The sequence below is a fragment of the Ixodes scapularis genome, unplaced genomic scaffold (assembly GCF_016920785.2).
Source record: "Ixodes scapularis isolate PalLabHiFi unplaced genomic scaffold, ASM1692078v2 PGA_scaffold8__174_contigs__length_109621045, whole genome shotgun sequence".
NCBI lineage: Eukaryota > Metazoa > Arthropoda > Arachnida > Ixodida > Ixodidae > Ixodes > Ixodes scapularis.
The window spans coordinates 97,529,551-97,547,444 of record NW_024609883.1 but is presented as its reverse complement, the minus strand read 5'-3'; the positions used below and the strand labels follow the sequence as shown (position 1 = coordinate 97,547,444).

The 17,894-nt window shown below is 45.3% G+C and overlaps 1 protein-coding gene across 5 annotated transcripts in view; it reads left to right on the top strand.

Moving 5' to 3' along the window:
• The window catches only part of LOC120844318 (4-coumarate--CoA ligase 1), a 64,115-nt gene extending 46,502 nt beyond the window's left edge, over positions 1 to 17,613 (top strand). For all 5 annotated transcript variants that reach the window (XM_042286691.1, XM_042286692.1, XM_042286690.1 and 2 more), the window contains 7 exons: positions 5,145 to 5,248; positions 7,238 to 7,440; positions 10,091 to 10,259; positions 12,475 to 12,744; positions 12,861 to 13,005; positions 14,804 to 15,055; positions 17,435 to 17,613. In XM_042286691.1, coding sequence (XP_042142625.1) covers positions 5,145 to 5,248; positions 7,238 to 7,440; positions 10,091 to 10,259; positions 12,475 to 12,744; positions 12,861 to 13,005; positions 14,804 to 15,055; positions 17,435 to 17,553 — 1,262 coding nt within the window. In that variant the 3' untranslated portion in view covers positions 17,554 to 17,613. The remainder of the gene's footprint in view (positions 1 to 5,144; positions 5,249 to 7,237; positions 7,441 to 10,090; positions 10,260 to 12,474; positions 12,745 to 12,860; positions 13,006 to 14,803; positions 15,056 to 17,434) is intronic.
• Positions 17,614 to 17,894: the final 281 nt, after the last annotated feature.

Below are 17,894 nucleotides of genomic sequence, written 5' to 3'. Positions count from 1 at the left end.
ACCTTTAAATGGCGTTGAGAATACCAACTTATCTTTCTGAAGCGATTTATCTCCTAAAACTATCAATTTCAAACCAGAACCATGTCTTTATAGTTGTGATGACCGCCGGTACGGGGTGTCACGTGAAAATATTGCGTCCCTGATTGGTCGCTGCCGCTTCAAACGTCTCCGAGCTGTCTGAGTTTCTCTTCCGTTTTAAGCCCTGCGCGATCCGAGCAATGTGTGTCGCACTAGGGAAAGCTAGGAAACAACTCGTCAGCAACGCCGAAATTGCTGGGAAAGTTGCCCCGTCCGAAGCGGGCCTGAGGACTGCAATTGCGAATCGCCTGTCAAATGCGCGAACTGCGGCGGAGACCATCCAGCCGATTACGTCAATTTCAAAACACAACTTCCAGCTCTGGCCAGGAACAAGAGTTTTGTCAGAGTCCCTAAACTTTTCCAAAGTGCTGATTGCACAAAGAAGGAACGTGACGCGTCGTCCTCCAACGTCACAAACCAAGATGCAAGAGCCACCGCGGCAATGAACCCAGTTACAATGCCAAAAAGAAGAAAACCAAAGCTGCTTAAATAAAAGATAAAAAAAATCTGGCTTTTTTTTTTTATGGAAGAAAATGAAGCAGCATACACCTCAAAAGAAACAGTTCCCAACGCTGCCACCACATCAAATTCTGACACTACGGAAAGGCGATTATGCAGCGACACCGTGACTGTAAAAAGGCCTCCTCAAAAACTTATGACGATCGGAGCCTTAGTAAGTTTAATACTTTTTTATGCCACCCAACTTTATTGCCAACTTTCTACCTGATAATTTCAAGATCATACTACAAGGAATCATGGCTTTCCAACCAGCTTAATCTACTGCCATGGTTGACACCCCAAAGCGTCACCAAACCCCTGAAGCAAAACAGCGACGTCTACAAATTCTCACGCAGGGGAACTCTGCGGGACTTCAACGTCGTCATGCGGAGCTTTCTTTGTGCTTAAAACACTCCCCAATTCCGAAAGCTGCATTAGGTGAAACGGGTCTTCCTAATGACTGCAGCATCTCTGGGTACAGGCGTGGGCTTTCTTTCCAAGACAGCATCGCAGACCTGCTTAGTTTAATTGACGAAAGTCACCAAGACCAAATATCGACGTTAGCAGTACCTTTCGATGTTACAAAATCCAATGATAACATTAATCTAGCCGTTGTTCTTGAAACGTTAACGGCCGTCGCTATCACGGGAAAAGTCCAGTCCTTTCTACAATGCATCCTCACAAATAGAACGCTCCATGTTTGACTTGGTGCACCCCTCAGTACTTATCGCATATGTGCTCAACGTTTACCTACAGAAAGCTTTCTCTCGTTAATACTTTTCAACATAGTTCTGGCCAGATTACCAACATCTCTTTCTAAGTACACTCCCCTCATCAATATATCACTATATGCAGATGACATTTGCATCTGGGTTTCAGCACATCGACCTCATAGTCTTCGAAACGCCACCCAAGCAACCATTACGGAATCAAGCAATGATTTACAGGACTGTGGTCTAGAGATCTTACCGGAGGAAACCGCATTCATATGCTTTTTATTTGGAAAGGCCGGAGACGGACTAAAATTAATTTGACTATTTGCGCCGTGTACGCCAGCACAAATTTCTGGGAATCACGTTGAACTCCCGCCTCAACGGGCATACGCAAGCCTCTAATATAATAAAATCCACGCTTACAGAAAGAAATGCAATACATAGAGTGGCGAGACAATCGTGGCCAAGCTCTACGAGACGCAATCATTCAGCCCTCATTGTCATCCGTATATTACACTCATTGCCTTTCATTAGATTATCGCCAACTTACACGCAGGCTCTGGAACGCATACATCGACAAGGTCATGCGTACTTGCCCAGAAGTACCAAGATCACTGAAGAACGAAAAGGTGTATGAAGAAACTCGTGTTCTGACTTTACCACTCATGGCTATCAAACGCCTCCTTTCTCAACAGATTTGTTTGTCCACCACGCCTGCAGAAGTGGTGCTTTCGCCTTCTATGTACCACATTTACAGCTAGAATGGAGCGGTTGACTAGAAGAGATGGTATCATCCGCAACATCTGAAATGCATGATATTCTAAAGCCCTTAAATGATAAGCAAACTGACTCCAAAGGCTGCGCTTGTAGTAACGATCCCTCTCGTGCCGCACTTCAACAGTTGCAAAAACCTCGACAAACGTCACAAGTAGTCATGGCAGCCAAATCAGTTACGAAATCACTAAAAGCAGGCGGTTTTGCTGCTGTCTTTCAGTGGATACCAGCGCATGTCGGATTACATGGAAATACAAGGGCAGAAAAACTTGCTTTCAACGCACACAATCTGCCCGTTAGCATCAAGACCCAAGACAACCGTATGAAATGTTACATTATAAATGACCACATATGTGATTTATCCATAGCTAACTCTTTTTCTCTCCGCCCGTGCCTAATAGAAAAGTCTTCGACGAGCAAAGGCCACACCTCTTTTTCGTCTACGTACAGGAAGTGCACGTACAGGAAAATTACTCCACAAATTGGAAGAAACGTCATACAGACACCTGTACCGCATTCGGTGTTGCCGAAGATATTTATTATATCCTAGAAGACTGCCAGAAGTTTAAGAAAGAAAGAAAAGGTCTATCATCACAGTTGAAAAGACATCACTTCGTCGTTGCAGACATTAAAGACATTATTTTCCCATCTGGTGCCTGTGCTCGGAGGAATCCCCTTCAAAGGATATTCCTAAACTTTCTCCAAATCACTGGACTACAAGATCAACTGCTACAAGCACAGCTAGTTCCTAATATTACCAGCAGAACGAAGTATTTTTGTGATGAATAACTCTATACCTCTCACACTTTTTCTTTATTTTTCACTCTCTATGCGCTTTTCGTCTATTCTTTCAATTTTCTTTTTTCTTCTCGGAGCAAACAATGTCAGCTTATTGGCTAGACTAACCCAATCCGAATTTCTTGTTTCTTTTAATAAACCGACTGTATTTCTTTGTGCCTCCCATACCACCAGGACGTTTTTATTCCACGTGTTCATTCTGAAAAGAGGCAACATGGGTTTTAATAAGCCTTAAAGGGGCCATGAAACCATTTTTCTACTTTCGCTAAATACTACTCAGAATCACTCCCTAACGTTAATAACGAAATAAATTTGCCTTTTATTTATATTTTCTTTCTAAGCAATGGCAGTCAGCAAGTAAATTCGACAAATATGGGCGTCGTTCATCCACTGAGCTTGGAGCCAGAACAAGCAGCCACGTGGCCTGGAGGCCGCCCCAACGCTAATCATAGCCACGCGCTTAGGTCGGCCGCCGAGACATTGATTGTCGCGAGCCCAAATCGAATGCTCACACAGTGCTCGTGTTCACACTGTGTGGGCTGCGTTTAAAGGAGCGGTGCAACGATATTCAATTGGAATGTCTTTCACTTTACACGAGCCTATTGGCACTAGTGGGACTCAAGGATACTCGCACGCAACGCCACTGGCCAAGAAACTTTTTTTGTTGCGGTGTAATTTCAAGGACAAAAGCGATCATTTTCATTCATTCTCCTCTTTGCAAAATTTGATGACGTAACGTGGAGATCGCAGTACACCTTGGTGACGATATTTGAATGCGGTCCATAGATTGGACCCGTGCATTGCGTGGGCACTCGATTTGAGCTTGTGATAGTTACTGGCTCGAGAAGCAATCGCGTAGTGGCCCGTGTCCAATCGCTGCAACGTATAATACCGAGCCATAAAAATGTCCGGAACTCAGCGCGTGTCCTGTGCTTTGCCAGCCCCAGCGCGTGGCCATGATCAACATTGGCGGCATATAATCGGCTCCAGATCACCTGGCCGCTTGTTCTGGCTGCGAGTTGAGGGGGTGAACGCTGCTCGTTTTTCTTTAATTTCTTTTTTTCTGGGACTTCTATTGCGTGGTGTGAAAAACGAACACGTGTTTCATAGGTCATTAACATCAGGGATCCGTTCTAAGCGGTATTTGCGCAAAGTACAAAAATTGTTGCATCGCCCGATGCAACAGAACCGAGCAAACTAGGGTGCCTTCATGTGCGCTTTGCTTAGGGTGGTGGCATCTCGCCATTTTGTCTCACACGTTTATTTTTATTTTTTGTTCAAAAGCACGTGAAAGAGCGTGGCTCTGCACGTGTTTGTGGCGTTGACTGTATTATGGCGACATTTTGTTTTCGTTGGTTTCTTTGTATTTTCCCTATGAGTGCGTGCTGTCGGCATCGGGTACTACAAAGGGTGGCATCACCCTAAACAGAAGGACATTGAGGCACCCTAGAGCAAACTATACCGCTTAGGTCAAATCTATAGATCGATGGTGGTTTGAAAGCATTGCATACATCAGTTTCTTCACTTATCGCGCTGGGATTTACTACAGAGTTGTTCGAACCTGGTGCATTCAATAATTAAGAATATTAATAAATGAAACCTCGGGAGTCAGAAAAAAAAGAAAAAAAGAAGAAAACTGGTTTTGTGTATCAAAATGTATCGCTAAGCCTTTTATCTCAAAATCATCAAAAAATCATAGTGGGCCATTCTTCCGTTTACTACGATTGAACAATTTGTGAATTTGAAAGAAAATATCGTATTTTTCACTTCGTGAAGACTATCGTATTTTTCACAAGACTATCGTATTTTTCACAAGACTATTTCACACAAGACTATCGTATTTTTCACTTCATTTGGCCCAAACAACCGCCCCAGTAACACATAATATTTTTAGTGTACATGCAAAATATAGGGACCACGTAGTTGTTTTTCTTGAGTTACTCAGATGAGTCAATCTTTCCAGATTTTTAGCGAAAGCTTCCACCAACTTCAGGCACCTCTGTTGTAGGTATTAGCGCGATACGTTAAAAACCCGATTTATGCCGTTCCATCAAATGGCCATCGATCTCTTTCACTCACGCGGTATAATTTGCAAAAGTGTTTCTCGCTTTAACAGGCATCTGGTGGCACCCAAGTGTTGTTGACGTTGCAAACAATGCGATCCCCAGGATTTCGTCATCAAGCTTTGCAACCCCCGCTGTGGCGATTTCGAAATGCGACTTTTACAGTGGACACGACCACTGCAGCATATTTTCATTCATTTGCCTTCTTTATTCGTTTCAGATGATCTTCTTTACAGAATTCGAGACAGCAATGCCAGCCACATCCTCACCTCAGCCAGTGAAGCTAAACGATTCAGCGACTTCCGTGACAAGCTGGACGTAAAGGTAGGCTCACGCTCGCCAATATACAGCGATCTAAAATGAGAGAGCACACTCCGCCTCACCGTCACCTGGCAAACGAAGAAGGCTATGGTTTCAGTGACCCATTCACCGCGCCGGAGAGAGACACGTGACTCTACTCTATCTTACTAGTTGATGACGAAGCCACGAAGAGAGGGAAACCGCGTAGTACACAATTTGAGTGGTTGGCTAATCTCTGAGGAGGACATAAGTGACATGACTCTCGCCCTCTCGCCCCTGTAATCGGTCTCTCAGTATAGGGCTGTCACGTGCTTCGCCTTCGTCTTCCTGATTGGCTAGAGGGAGCCGCAGCGTTTGCTCTTTGCCAGGTTAAGCCGGAGTCACACTGCTTATACATCGTACCATAGCCTCCTCTATTAGCGCCGAGATGTTTCGGTGGCGCCCTCTTATGGTTTCCCTCCGTGACGTCACGACTGGGATTTGCCTTGCCGTGACGTCACCAGTTGTTATTCTGGCTACTTACCGTCGGGTGCAACGACGAGTTCGATGGTGTGTTTAAAAAGCACAGTAGAAGCTAGGAGCCATCGCAATCCGAAACTAACACCGTCAAAGTTGACAATCTGACAGTGCTCATATGCCCATGGTTTGGCCAATCGTGGAAAGCTGACCACAGCAACGCTTTTGGCCGCGCACATCGCTAATACTCACAAAGCCTGGCAGTTCGACGACGGAGCCATAGAGTGCCCGGTCGCAGATTTGGAACACTAAGATTTCTCGGGGAACCTGGATGTCAGCGTACAACTTTTGCAGCGGCGAGGACCCGAAACATGGTATTCAAACCCGACGAGAAAACAAGCAGTAGCGCGAGGAACGCCAGGAGCATGAGCGGAAATTCCATTGCTCGGGAGTAGTGTGTTTCGGCGTTTCGCCGCAGCGGGGCGCCCGTCACCTGGCTGTCCTCTCATCCGTTGTCTGCCGCTCTACCTTTTCAATTTCGGCGGCCGCTTCTTGTGGCGATCTGCCAGGTTTTGTCAGTATAGTGGAGGCTATGATCGTACAACAGACAGTCTGCAAATATATTGAAACACAAGTCACCGCGAGATCCGTGCTTGGAATGCCGCATGTCAAAGAGTTCAAACGAGAAACTTGGCACATTCGAACCACGGATGATATTGCGTGAGTTTGCAGACTGTCTTTTGTATTATGTATGAGCAGTGTGGCCCCGGCTTTACGGTGAAGCTGATCTCTATGACAATTACTGGATCGCGCTTCCCCGCTCCGCAAATGCGATTATCGTCGGCCATCTTATGACATTCGCACTAGCGCTGTCAGTCGCCATGGTTACCATCTGTAGGTCACGTGACAACAGAGGCAAAGGTCACGTGACCTTAACGTCGCTTCAGCGGATGCCGTAAGATGGCCGACCGGTGGCCGCAATCGTGCAATGGGCTCGAAGTGGGGAATTGTCAAAGAGATCAGTGGGTGAAACGAAGGATTAACGTCAAGATGTTTTGGTGGCGCCCTCTTACGGCTTCGGTCCGTGACGCCATAACCGTGCATTTGCCTCGCCGTGACGCTACGATTTTTTAGGGGTTACAAGCGCTAAAAACGACGGACGAGTAGGAGAGACACACACCACAGAACGCTCTGTGGTGTGTGTCTCTCCTACTCGTCCGTCGTTTTTAGCGCTTTTAACCCCTAAACATGTTCAACCAACTAGCCCAAATCCAAACCCTTCTGACGCTACGAGTAGTGACCCTGGTTATTTATCATCCGTAAAAATCGACGCCTGCACGTAGCAATCTAAACTTTTCGTCAAAGGTGTATTTCACAGGTCGGTTTTTTCTTGTAAAATTACAAAGCGTAGTTGTCTTTCTGTAAAAAATGAGGCCAAGAAACTTGCCACGGTCTACGGCGGGCAGCGACGCAGACGACAGGGGTTCAGTAGCGGTTCAGTAGGTGTGTTTGTCGTTCGTGACGTGGCAATTAATGGCGCGCGTTCAACCCTTTCAGGGTTACTTCTCCGTGGGAACCACCCCTGGTTTTGTTCCCGTGTCCGACTTCAAGGAACTGAACGAAGACGCCTTCCAGGAACTCCCTGTGGCCGACGTCAAGAAGGAGGCCGTCGCACTGTTGTACACATCGGGAACAACGGGTAGCCCGAAGGCCGCTGAACACACGCACTACAGCATTGTGGCCTTTTTACCTCGTCCCGGGTGAGCTCTAGAACTTAGGTATGCGCGCTCGGAGGAGTACTACAATTGACAGACATTTTTTTTTTTTTTTTTCTGGGTATTCTGCGAGTACTTTAAAGAAATTCCTAAAACAAGACTGGTTGAGGAAAATAAAAAGCTATTTTCTGGAACAAACTGCTAGTCATTATGGACGTCAGTAATTTAAAAAAAACTATTTAGTAATTTTATTTTCTAAAAATCTAACTTACTTCTTACTCCCCGCCGTTTCGAATGTTGTCCACGACGATAAATGGGATGGCGGGAGCCATCCCTCTATATTCAAAGAGGAAATCGCCCAGCTGCGTACGTCAAGTCGTTCCTACTACGCAAACGCTGTCGGCGCGATCTGATACAGCCAATCAAAAGTACACCGCCACGGCGCTTATCGTCTTTGTGCGCTTCATGTAACCGACTAAACCAATGCGGAGCGCAAGTTCGTCTGCTTCTTTTGCAGCGGTTGTGGTGACGTCAGAACGCCGAGCTCTCATTGGTTCTGAATGAAGGATAGCGGGTAGACCTCAAGGAAGCTTGCTTCGAGGTCTACCCACTATCCTTCAATCAGAACGCTCGGCGTCTTTATGACGTCACCGCAACTCTGGCGCGAGAAGCAGACGACTTGCTCTCCGCATACCACAGAGTGAATGCGCCGCATTCCTGAGCTTTATTCTTTGCGTGCGCGTGTTGCTGACTCAGGATATCGTCCGGCTCTATCGGCAGCGAACTTCGCTTCTTTCGCTCGCTCTTGGTGCCGACGTCGCAAAGCCGTCGCTATAGGTCCCGGAGCAGACGACGCACTATTTGCTCGAAAGTGGAGGTATACTGCAAGCGAGCACACTATGCAAAGACCAAGTCGTCTGCTCCTTGCTCAGGAGTTGCGCTGACGTCAGAAGGACGTCAAGTTCTGATTGGATGTGATCTAAAGGATAGTGGGTAGACCTCGATGCTAGATGCTTTGAAGTCTACCCACTATACTTTTTTTTTTTTCAATCCGCCAATAAGGGTATGACGTTGTGACGTCGTCGCAACCCCTGTGCAAGAAGCAGACGAACTTGCGCTCCACATACCCCCGTGGGCGGAGCCAATATTACTCCCCAGAAAACACTGCCTGCGCATGACGTCATCGTTTGTAGATCCCCCCGACCTGCCCCCTAGCGGCAAACACGCCGAAGCTCAATGAGAGGCGCCGCAAAGCTAGCAGACGAGCGTTCGTTTTGGCGTCGCCGCGTAGAGAGACGCTGCGAGACACGCTGGTGCCCTTGCGACGATGCTGACGCAAGCTACGTGGTGCTGCATGTATCCACTATAGTGATAACATAGGGGGGGGGGGGGGGGTTGAGGCGCAGGATTTAGGTTTTTGGTGGTATTGGCGGGGCGTGCACTCTACTCGCGTTTGCCAGCTGCCACGCTTCAAAAGCTAGTCTGGCCACCGTGAATGGGAAATGGTTTGTTTGGGCGCCTCTCTGGCAACCGTCGCGTAAGCAGCAAGGTGAAGGCGCCCAGAGGCAGTACTTGTAAACCTCTATATATACCAGCACACCAGCAACAAGCAATATTGAACCCTCCCCCCCCCCTCCCCGCATAAAAAAGTGTTCTTAGAGTGCAGCTCTTAGGCGCCCGTTGCCGGCTTGAGCGGCGTCGCCGTCGGCGTAACCCTGACGTCACGGGACCCCCCCAAGTCACGTGACCCCCACAGGTCATGTGACTCCCCAGGTCACGTGACCCCTCCCACAGGTCACGTGACCCTTCCCCAAGATCATGTGACCCCCGTGAGGGGAGGAGGAGAAAGGAGAGATATACCATAGCTCCCCTCAGTACCCTTCCCTCCTCCTCCTCAAGAGCTGCGCTCTAATTTGGCGATACAGAGAGTTGTAAACGGCTTTAATTTTTTTTCTTTTGTGTTTTGTTTTGTTTCCTACAAAAATAAACAACGCATCGCCGAACGATCATTATCCGCCAAAATGTAGCGCTAGCGGTTCGAATTAGACGCCAAGGGTTCTTCAGCACTAACCGTTATCTTATTCAAAAGTTATAAGTGACGTTCTAAAAATTTCTCTGGGGTTATGGGGGCCCAGTTTCGCCCGTTTTCGTTAACAGGCGCCATTCAGCTCCATGTATATATCGAGAGCTCTGTCGGTCACCATTTTCCCATTGCAAATTTCAGAAAATCACGTACAACTTTTGACTAGTATAGCGGTTAGTGCTGAGACTTTGGCAAATGGTTCGGACCCGCTACATTTGGGGGGATAATGCATGCGTTCGTCAATGCGTTATTCTTGCGATAAAAAAAAAAGATAATCCTGTCCATTTTTTTTTTTTGGGACACCCTGCAAAATACACAGTATTTAACTAACAATATACATCATGAACAAACAAAGCCGCGTCTGCTCACACTAACTGTGGACATTGCGCGTGCGCACAAGCCAAATTCCCGTTAGATGAACCGACTGCGCATGCCCAGTGCCGATAGCAGCGCCACCACGCTGTCGTGACGTCAATTAAGGGTCGAGTAGGTGCGAGGGTAGAGAAAACGGGGACGTGATAATGTTGGTATCAATAGTTGGTTAACAGAATCAGTTATTAAACCGTCGTTTTTGTGTGTGTGTGTGTTCTTTTTTTCCTTCAAAATGTCAAGGTCTCATCAAGTGTCCGACGACCTCGATGTTGTTGCTTCCCACATACCTATAACATCGGCTTTTGCTTTTCGGACTTACCTGCGAGACATCACCTCTGGAGCGAAGACTGTCCTTTTATCGAAATCTACGGACGCAGACAAAATGGTGGATGCAATTAGAAAATACAAGGTATATATGACACTCACATTATATTTCATACGCTAAGAGGGCTGCGTGATATTTAGTCACGCGATTTTTTAGCCGCTAGTACCTCACCAGCAATTAGTACAAAATTTGTATATTAAAAGAAAAAGCCATTCTGAAACTTATATGTCCTAAACAAAACAAAAGAGTACTGAAAATAACGCCGAGTTGAAGAATGTAAAATTGCAGCAAACATGGGCTGACAAGGATTTGACTAAATTTAAGGAGGTCTAAATAGTTTCATATATAATATTTCGCAAATGTATGAACACCTCTTTGGCGACTTCCAAATTTCCCTCAACCGGCCACCTCGTTGCCAGAACGCTTTCCGGTTCCGAAATGAACCTGCGCTGTTAGTTGTGAGATTTTACTTTTTTGTAAAATAGTTTTTGGTGTTGCCGTCCAAAGCTAAGTTCTTTCGAAATGCCCGGTATACTGTGTTACCGATGCACCATATGCGGGAATCTGTGAGCTAACTCGCACAAGTAATTTTGTGTCGTTTTCCGCGCGATAAAACATCGCTGCCATCACCGTCGCACATGGACGGCGGTGCGATCATGTTTTCTTCGCAAATCGCCGGCATGTCGATGAAACGTCGTTGAAGATCAGGTATGAAACTTGTGTTGATGAGTCTTTCGTCGGCGCAAAGGAACGCCGAGTCTGCCAGGCCAAGAGGTTGTTATTAGCATATAAATTCTTTAACATAAAGCTACCAAGGAAGAACAGCCTTGTATAGTCACTTTATTTATTAAGGTGTGTCTATTAATGAGGGACTACCTTTATAACGATCGGCCTTTGTAACTCATGCGACAAGTTGACTGTTTAAAAGTAAATTAAACATTACCCTACCGAAAAACTCGGTACTTTTCACTATCCAGATTATGGAACTGGAAATTTGTTTATGGAAACCCGAAATTCAGATTGCAGAGAAAGGAATAACGCCTAAAAACTTTAATTCCAGATAGAGTCCAGATAGAATCCAGATAGATTTCTGGCTCCATAATCCGGATACCGAAAAGTTATACCGGATTTTTTTGCACCTGTGTGAATCGGGCTCGACAGGAAAACACAAAGGAAAGCATAGACAATTCTCAGCAAGCTCAGCAATCTCAGCAAAATTACTTTTAGTACTCACCATTATCCTATTCAAAGATTATAAAATGATTTTTTTTTTAAATTTTAATGAGAAAACGGCGACTGACTGAGCTCTCGAATACACTGTGGAGTGCCAGTAACCAAAAACGGTAAAACATCAGCCAAATATTTTTCTTTTGGAATTTTTAGAAAATGACTTGTAGCTTTCAAATAAGACAACGGTTAGTGTTGAAACTTTGGCATCTGGTTCGAACACCAGGTGCTACACTTAGGCGGAGATTGAGCGTTCGGCGATGCTTAGTTTATTTTTGCGTTGAAAAAAAAAAGCACTGTGATTTTTTAGGGGGGGGGGGGGGGGGTGAGGGGGACACGCTGTTTGTTGTTATTCTTCCCCAATATATCACGCAAAGAATAGTATACTGTACTAGTTCAAGTTCAAGGAAGGTATTTCCAAGTAATGAGCATTGGCACATGAAATATATATTCGACAGTATCGCTAAGACAACCTCCGCTAAAGCATTCTTAAAGCGGGGGATAGTGCTGCGAACTCCCTTGAGGAAGGGCGTTCGCCTCACTCCGTACCGTAGCACTCTTTTCCACTCCATCTTGATACCCTTCAAAAATGAGGGCTATTTAATGGTACGGCATCCTACCTTACGTTTTAAAAAAAAAAAAGTACATTACTCGAAATATGGTGTAGGTTTTTGGAACAGCTTTTTTTCCACCGGTCAGAAAGCTCATATACATGCCTACAAAAGACACTGCGTTCACAGTATACATTATGCCAAAAATATCTGTGGATACGCGCCCCATGCATGTTGAAACATGTTTGGTGTCATACATACGCATGCTTGGACCATGTTTGTAGAAAGAGTTTTATGACCAGTGTTACAGTACAAGCAAGAAAGACATCCGAGACCGTGTTATGCAGCCTGTCGTTTGGATGATGTATTAGCAGTATGACCATAGGGCGCAAAACATGTTTATATGAATAAAGTAGTGTTTACAATTCATTTCGCCGCTACGGAATATGCGAGCTCCCTTCGGAATACCATTTGCGCAACCGCCCCATGATTCGAATCCCTCTCCCCTCACCTTGGCGCAGGTGACTACGGTGTTCGGGGGTCTACACTGGATTGTGCTGCTTGCCAAGGCGATTGAGCAGCGAGGAATTCAGCTGGACAGTCTAAGGACTGTCATTCTGTGTGCCGCAAAGGTCACTCCCCAAAGTTTGAGGCAACTCGAACGGGCGTTTGACCTGGCCATCGTCAAAGACACTTACGGAACTACGGAAGTCGGACAGATATGCAGACCTCCCTTGGGCAAGTCCAGTTGGTACGGCATCGGATTCCCGTCCCCGATGGTACAAGTTAAGGTGAATTTGGTTGCATTTAGTGATGAGTACGAGAGGTGTGCGGATAACTCGCAACTATTGGTATCATTTTTCCGCTGTCGACATGCTGGCCACAATGGATACTGGTTTGTCAACAGGTTGTTGACGTCAAGAGTGGAAACGTACTTGGACCAAACGAAGAAGGAGAAGTGCTAGTGAAGACGCCACGTTCCATGAAGGGCTATTACGGACACCCGGAAGCTACATCGCAGACAATTACTCCCGATGGTTGGGTACGAACAGGTAGGGGATGGCGACTGCTCTTGTTAATAAGTCAGTCAAAACTTAGCTTTCTCTTCGGCATTTGCGAAACTCCTTAGCACCCCTCGTTTTGCGGTGACAGTAAGGAGACCGCTGAATAGCACGTTGCGAGGGTTTTGGGAACATATAAAGCCGCCATTGTCACGTGACTCTGTGATGTCGTTTGACGTCATGTCACCGTGATGTCCCGTATACGGGACATCACGGTGACATGTCAGAGTGTCAGGTGACACCACGGTGTGACGTCGGTGTCACGTGACCTTCCAGAGAGTACCTTTAAATGCTACGCATTCAGCGCACCTTCTGGTGGCGTCTCAGTGTCAGGGGATGCAGGGACGTCATCGAGGGTACATCTGTGGACACGAAAACCCTAATGCCGCGTTAGGCCGTTTCGGCATAGCGCTGCCGTGCGGCATTGCTACTGCGAGCTCGCGCTGTCACCTCGAAGAATGCTCTTGAGCGCGGGTCAGGAATCTTACTGTGGCCATAGTAGAATGTGGTGACGCGGTCTGCTAAGACTGCCTATTCACACGGGCGGTTGAACCGCACCCGCGAGGCGGTTGCCAACGCTTAAGGCCCTGTCACAATGAGGATTCAGTTAATAAATTTCACGCCCGTTTTATGAGAAAAACAAGCGGACCTCTTTCGCAGTTGCGATTCGCACACAGAAATGGAACTCTAATTTTTTAAAACCCAAATAGTCGTATCAAACAAAATAATTTCTTCTAATCTACCCGTCGCAATGAATTTTAAAGGATTCTCATATCCAGATCGAATTATAGTTTGCAAAGGCTTCACTATTCGAATTCTCGGCTTTTAAACCACATTAGAAACACCAATACTATATAGATCTACGAAATTACGCGATGGAATGTAATTTTTTCTTGTTGTTCTGGCGCGGTTGGTCTTCTTGTAACAATTTTTTATGTTGCTTTGCTCACTCTGTAAATCGGTATTTTTGTGCTCGTTTGTTTTTCATAAAGATATGTTTGCTCACCAAATGCCTATTTATATGAGAACTCGTCAGCTTTAATTTGTAGCTTTTCTTTCTTTTTCCCTAATTTTCCCACAATTTTTTAATGTAAAATAAACATTATTATTATTATTATTATCATTCATTTAAAAGTTGGAGATATTACTGCAGCAGACAAGCTTCGTTTCGGCTGCATGGCATACTCAAAGACCTCTTTCCATGCACCACTTGAACGTCTACCACCACGGCTGCTGTTCAAAGCGTGCAATCGTGTATCAATCACCATAGCAACATACGGGTGAAAGCACTGCGGACCGCAAATTCGTCTGCTTTTTGCACAAGGGTTGCCATGATGTCAGAATGCCGTGCTCTTATTGGCACTCTGCTGGAAGCCTTGAGGGTAGACCTCAAGGCAGCTAGTCTTGAGGTCTACCCACTATCCTTCAGTCAGAACCAATCAGAGTTCGGCGTCCTTCTGACGTCACTGCAACCCTCGCGCTAGAAGCAGACGAACTTGCACTCCGCGTAGTGATGACGTTTGGGGGGAAAGGCCTTGTCTTCAAGGCTCGTTGCTCAAGCACCCACTCCCGTGCCATTCGACTGCATGGCCACAGAAAGATTGTCTCAGAGTATATGAAAGGTTTTTGCGGATTCTCGTTCTTTCTCATTTGGATATGTTGGCCCTTGTAAAGTCATCAGCTAATCTTCTGAGAGCGTGCATCTCCTACTTATTGATTTAGCTTTACTTTACACCAGCTCATGAACTGGATTTTGAGCCAGATATGACGACTACACGCTTCCTTCCAGGTGACATCTGCTATTACAACGAAGTCGGTCAGTTCTTCTACGTAGAAAGAATGAGCGAGTTCTTTCGCTGCATGGGCATCCCAGTGGCGCCCTGCTCCATTGAAAGCGTGTTGCTCAGCCACGACGGAATCGAAGAGGCAGCGGTCATTGGTGTCCCTCACCCACGATACCAGGAAGCGGCCATGGCGTTTGTTGTGCTGAAGAAATCTTGTAGCAAAATCACCGAGGAAGAGCTCCAAAACTTTGTTGCAGGCAAACCTCAATCTCGACATTTCTTTTATTCCTGTTGTTTATATTGCACCATGAGCATATTTTAGGCTTTAGAGGTGGAGAATCACATACAACAAAATTTAATGCAAAATTAAGTAGAAATACCGTAGCAGTTCGGGGTTCCTTTTTCGATTGGAAGCCTTTGATATCTCGTCGCCAATGCTTCCGCCTAAAACATCTCCGCATAATCTTTTATGAACAATAGGGTGTCGAGAAAACAAAATACTTACTTCAAGCTCCCTTCATTTCACACAGACGGGATCACACAACAGAGATCAGGGACCTTTTTAATCTAAAACCGACACTCGTTTTTTTATGCACAACTCTGCGCTGGTATAAACTAAAAAAAAAAAAGCAATCTCAAAAAAAAAAAAAAGATACCTTTTTAATGCGATATCATCTTTAAGCTAATCACAAATTTCTGTCAATGTATCTCATCTCTAAAGCAGTCATATTTCCGTTAAATTTAGCGGAGAATTGACTGTACGTTACCTATGGACAAATTCAGGTTCCATGCTAAATTTAGCGGAATCAGGTTCCCCGCTAAATTTAGCGAAAAATTGACCACCACTCGTGGCCTATGCACCAATTCAGGTTCCCGCTAAATTTAGTGGAATAAGGTTCCCCTCTATATTTAGCCGAAAATTGCCTTGACGTGACCTATGCACCAATTCAGGTTTTCTGCAAAAGTTAGTGGAATCAGGATTCCCGCTAAATTTAGCGTAAAATTGACTTCACGTGACCTATGTACCAATTCAAGTTCCCGCTAAATTTAGCGGGATCAGGCTCCCCGCTAAATTAAGCGGAAAATTGACTTTACGTTGAAGGCCGGCACGTCCCTCGTGCTACGTATGTGATACTACATACGTAGAATTAAATTATCGCGTGTTACTTCGATACTACGGATGTGCCACGCCAACTGCATCATGCGGTGTGCTCCTCACTTCACTGCCTCTGTCACTCAGGCATTCGCGCAACGCAAGAGCTGGTAACGAACCGTTTCGTATGGCCCAAAATCAACGCCGACGTCCGGGTCACCGATTATGTTGGAACCAGGAATATAGCACCCAACATATTTTATGTACAGTGCGCCTCAAACCTAACGCCGCCACGGCATTCGCCGTTTTTGACAGTCCCTGTGGCGGCCGATTGAACTATCTGAACAATGTTTGGGTTCCTGATTTCTATCCCATCCTGAGACGGCATCCCGAACGTTTTGGTGACAAATTTAACAGTAAGTAGCCGACACGAGCTCAATGTTTGGGAGTCCAGTGGCGGCGTTAAGTTTGAAATGCACTGTACAATATTTACAAAAAAAAAAAAAAAAAGGAAACTGTAGTGGACATCATTCGATGTATATAGCCGCCGGCCTGCTCGGTCACCGAATCTGGTTGCTCGTGGTGTCCCGTTCTGTCTGCTCGCGCCGACAGGCTTCTTTTTTATCTTTTCATTAACACCACTAGCTCGACTGCTGCAACATACAATGCACTACCTAAAGGCACCTTTCTAAAAATTTTAATTGCACTCGGTTTGTTGGTTTAATTATACGCAATTTTTTAAGCCCGATTACAGTTTAATTGGGAAGTTATTCGAGTGCATTGTACTTAAAGTACCACTTCGAGCAGGTTCAGAAAACTTGTCCTTTATTTGAGGTACGTTCTCTGAGTGTGTGTAGTTGTACTGAACTTAAAAGTATTCTTTTCTAGTACTTTCCGTGGAAAGCTCAACTGGCGACTTCAAAGAATACCGCCCAAATTTGAAAAAAAAAAAAAAAAAAAAAACAGAAACATATTGTCATGTGAAATTGCGCTATCGTCCTTCGAGATATTCATCTGGTCACTTTTCCTGAGTGAAGTAATGGCGGCTATATGGCGATACAAATACGTGCATTATAAGTTGCTTGTGTTAAATAGTTCCTCAGTGAAACTAAATCAACTACAGATCTATGGCAACTTAATTTTAGCCACTATTAGCCGTCATTTCCGAAAATAACTGATGCCCCTCATTTTACCTAAAACAATGCATTCCAGTAAAAAAAAAAAAAATACAACTTTGTATGAGGGAATGAAATGCTATCATGAAAGATTGGAAGACATGAAAAAAGTACTTGCATTCAACTTTGAAAGTACATTATATTTATAGTACTTTACTTCCAGTACAAGGTGACCGGTGTACTTACTACATTTCTTGAAGTACACGACCTCTAATTTACTTCGCACTTTAAGTACTTTTTAGATGTACGGTGCCCAAAAAGCGTTGAGATTTTTTAAAAGTTGTAATTAACGGTTTTGTATATTAATCTTTGTTCTAGAAAGTGTCACCTGTGTACGTAATATTCTGAGCTCTTCCATCTCTTCCCAGGCCAACTTGGAACCTACATGCACCTTCATGGGGGCGTGAAATTCGTTGACGCAATACCAAAGAACGCCAGCGGTAAAGTAATGAGAAAAAAACTGCAGATGCTTCATCAAGACGGCTAATATCACTGACTGTGTTCTACAATAAAACAAGGCTTCGGTCGGTTTTGATTAAAAAAAATATAAAAGACGTTTACAATTCTTCGTAATGCCGAATTAGAGCGCAGCTCTTGAGGAGGACAAGGGGAGGGTACGGAGGGGAAGGTATATCCGTGTGACGTCAACCTCGTGACGTCACACGTGACGTCACGTTCGACGTCATTATGGGAAACGTCCCATGATGCAACGCGTGGTTAAACTGCTCAACCCCGAAACGGGCGTCTAGGAGCTGCGCTCTAAAAATTAGCTATCGACCTAATAGCCTTAAAACAAGTTGTGTGCTAGTAACGGACTTTCTTTATACG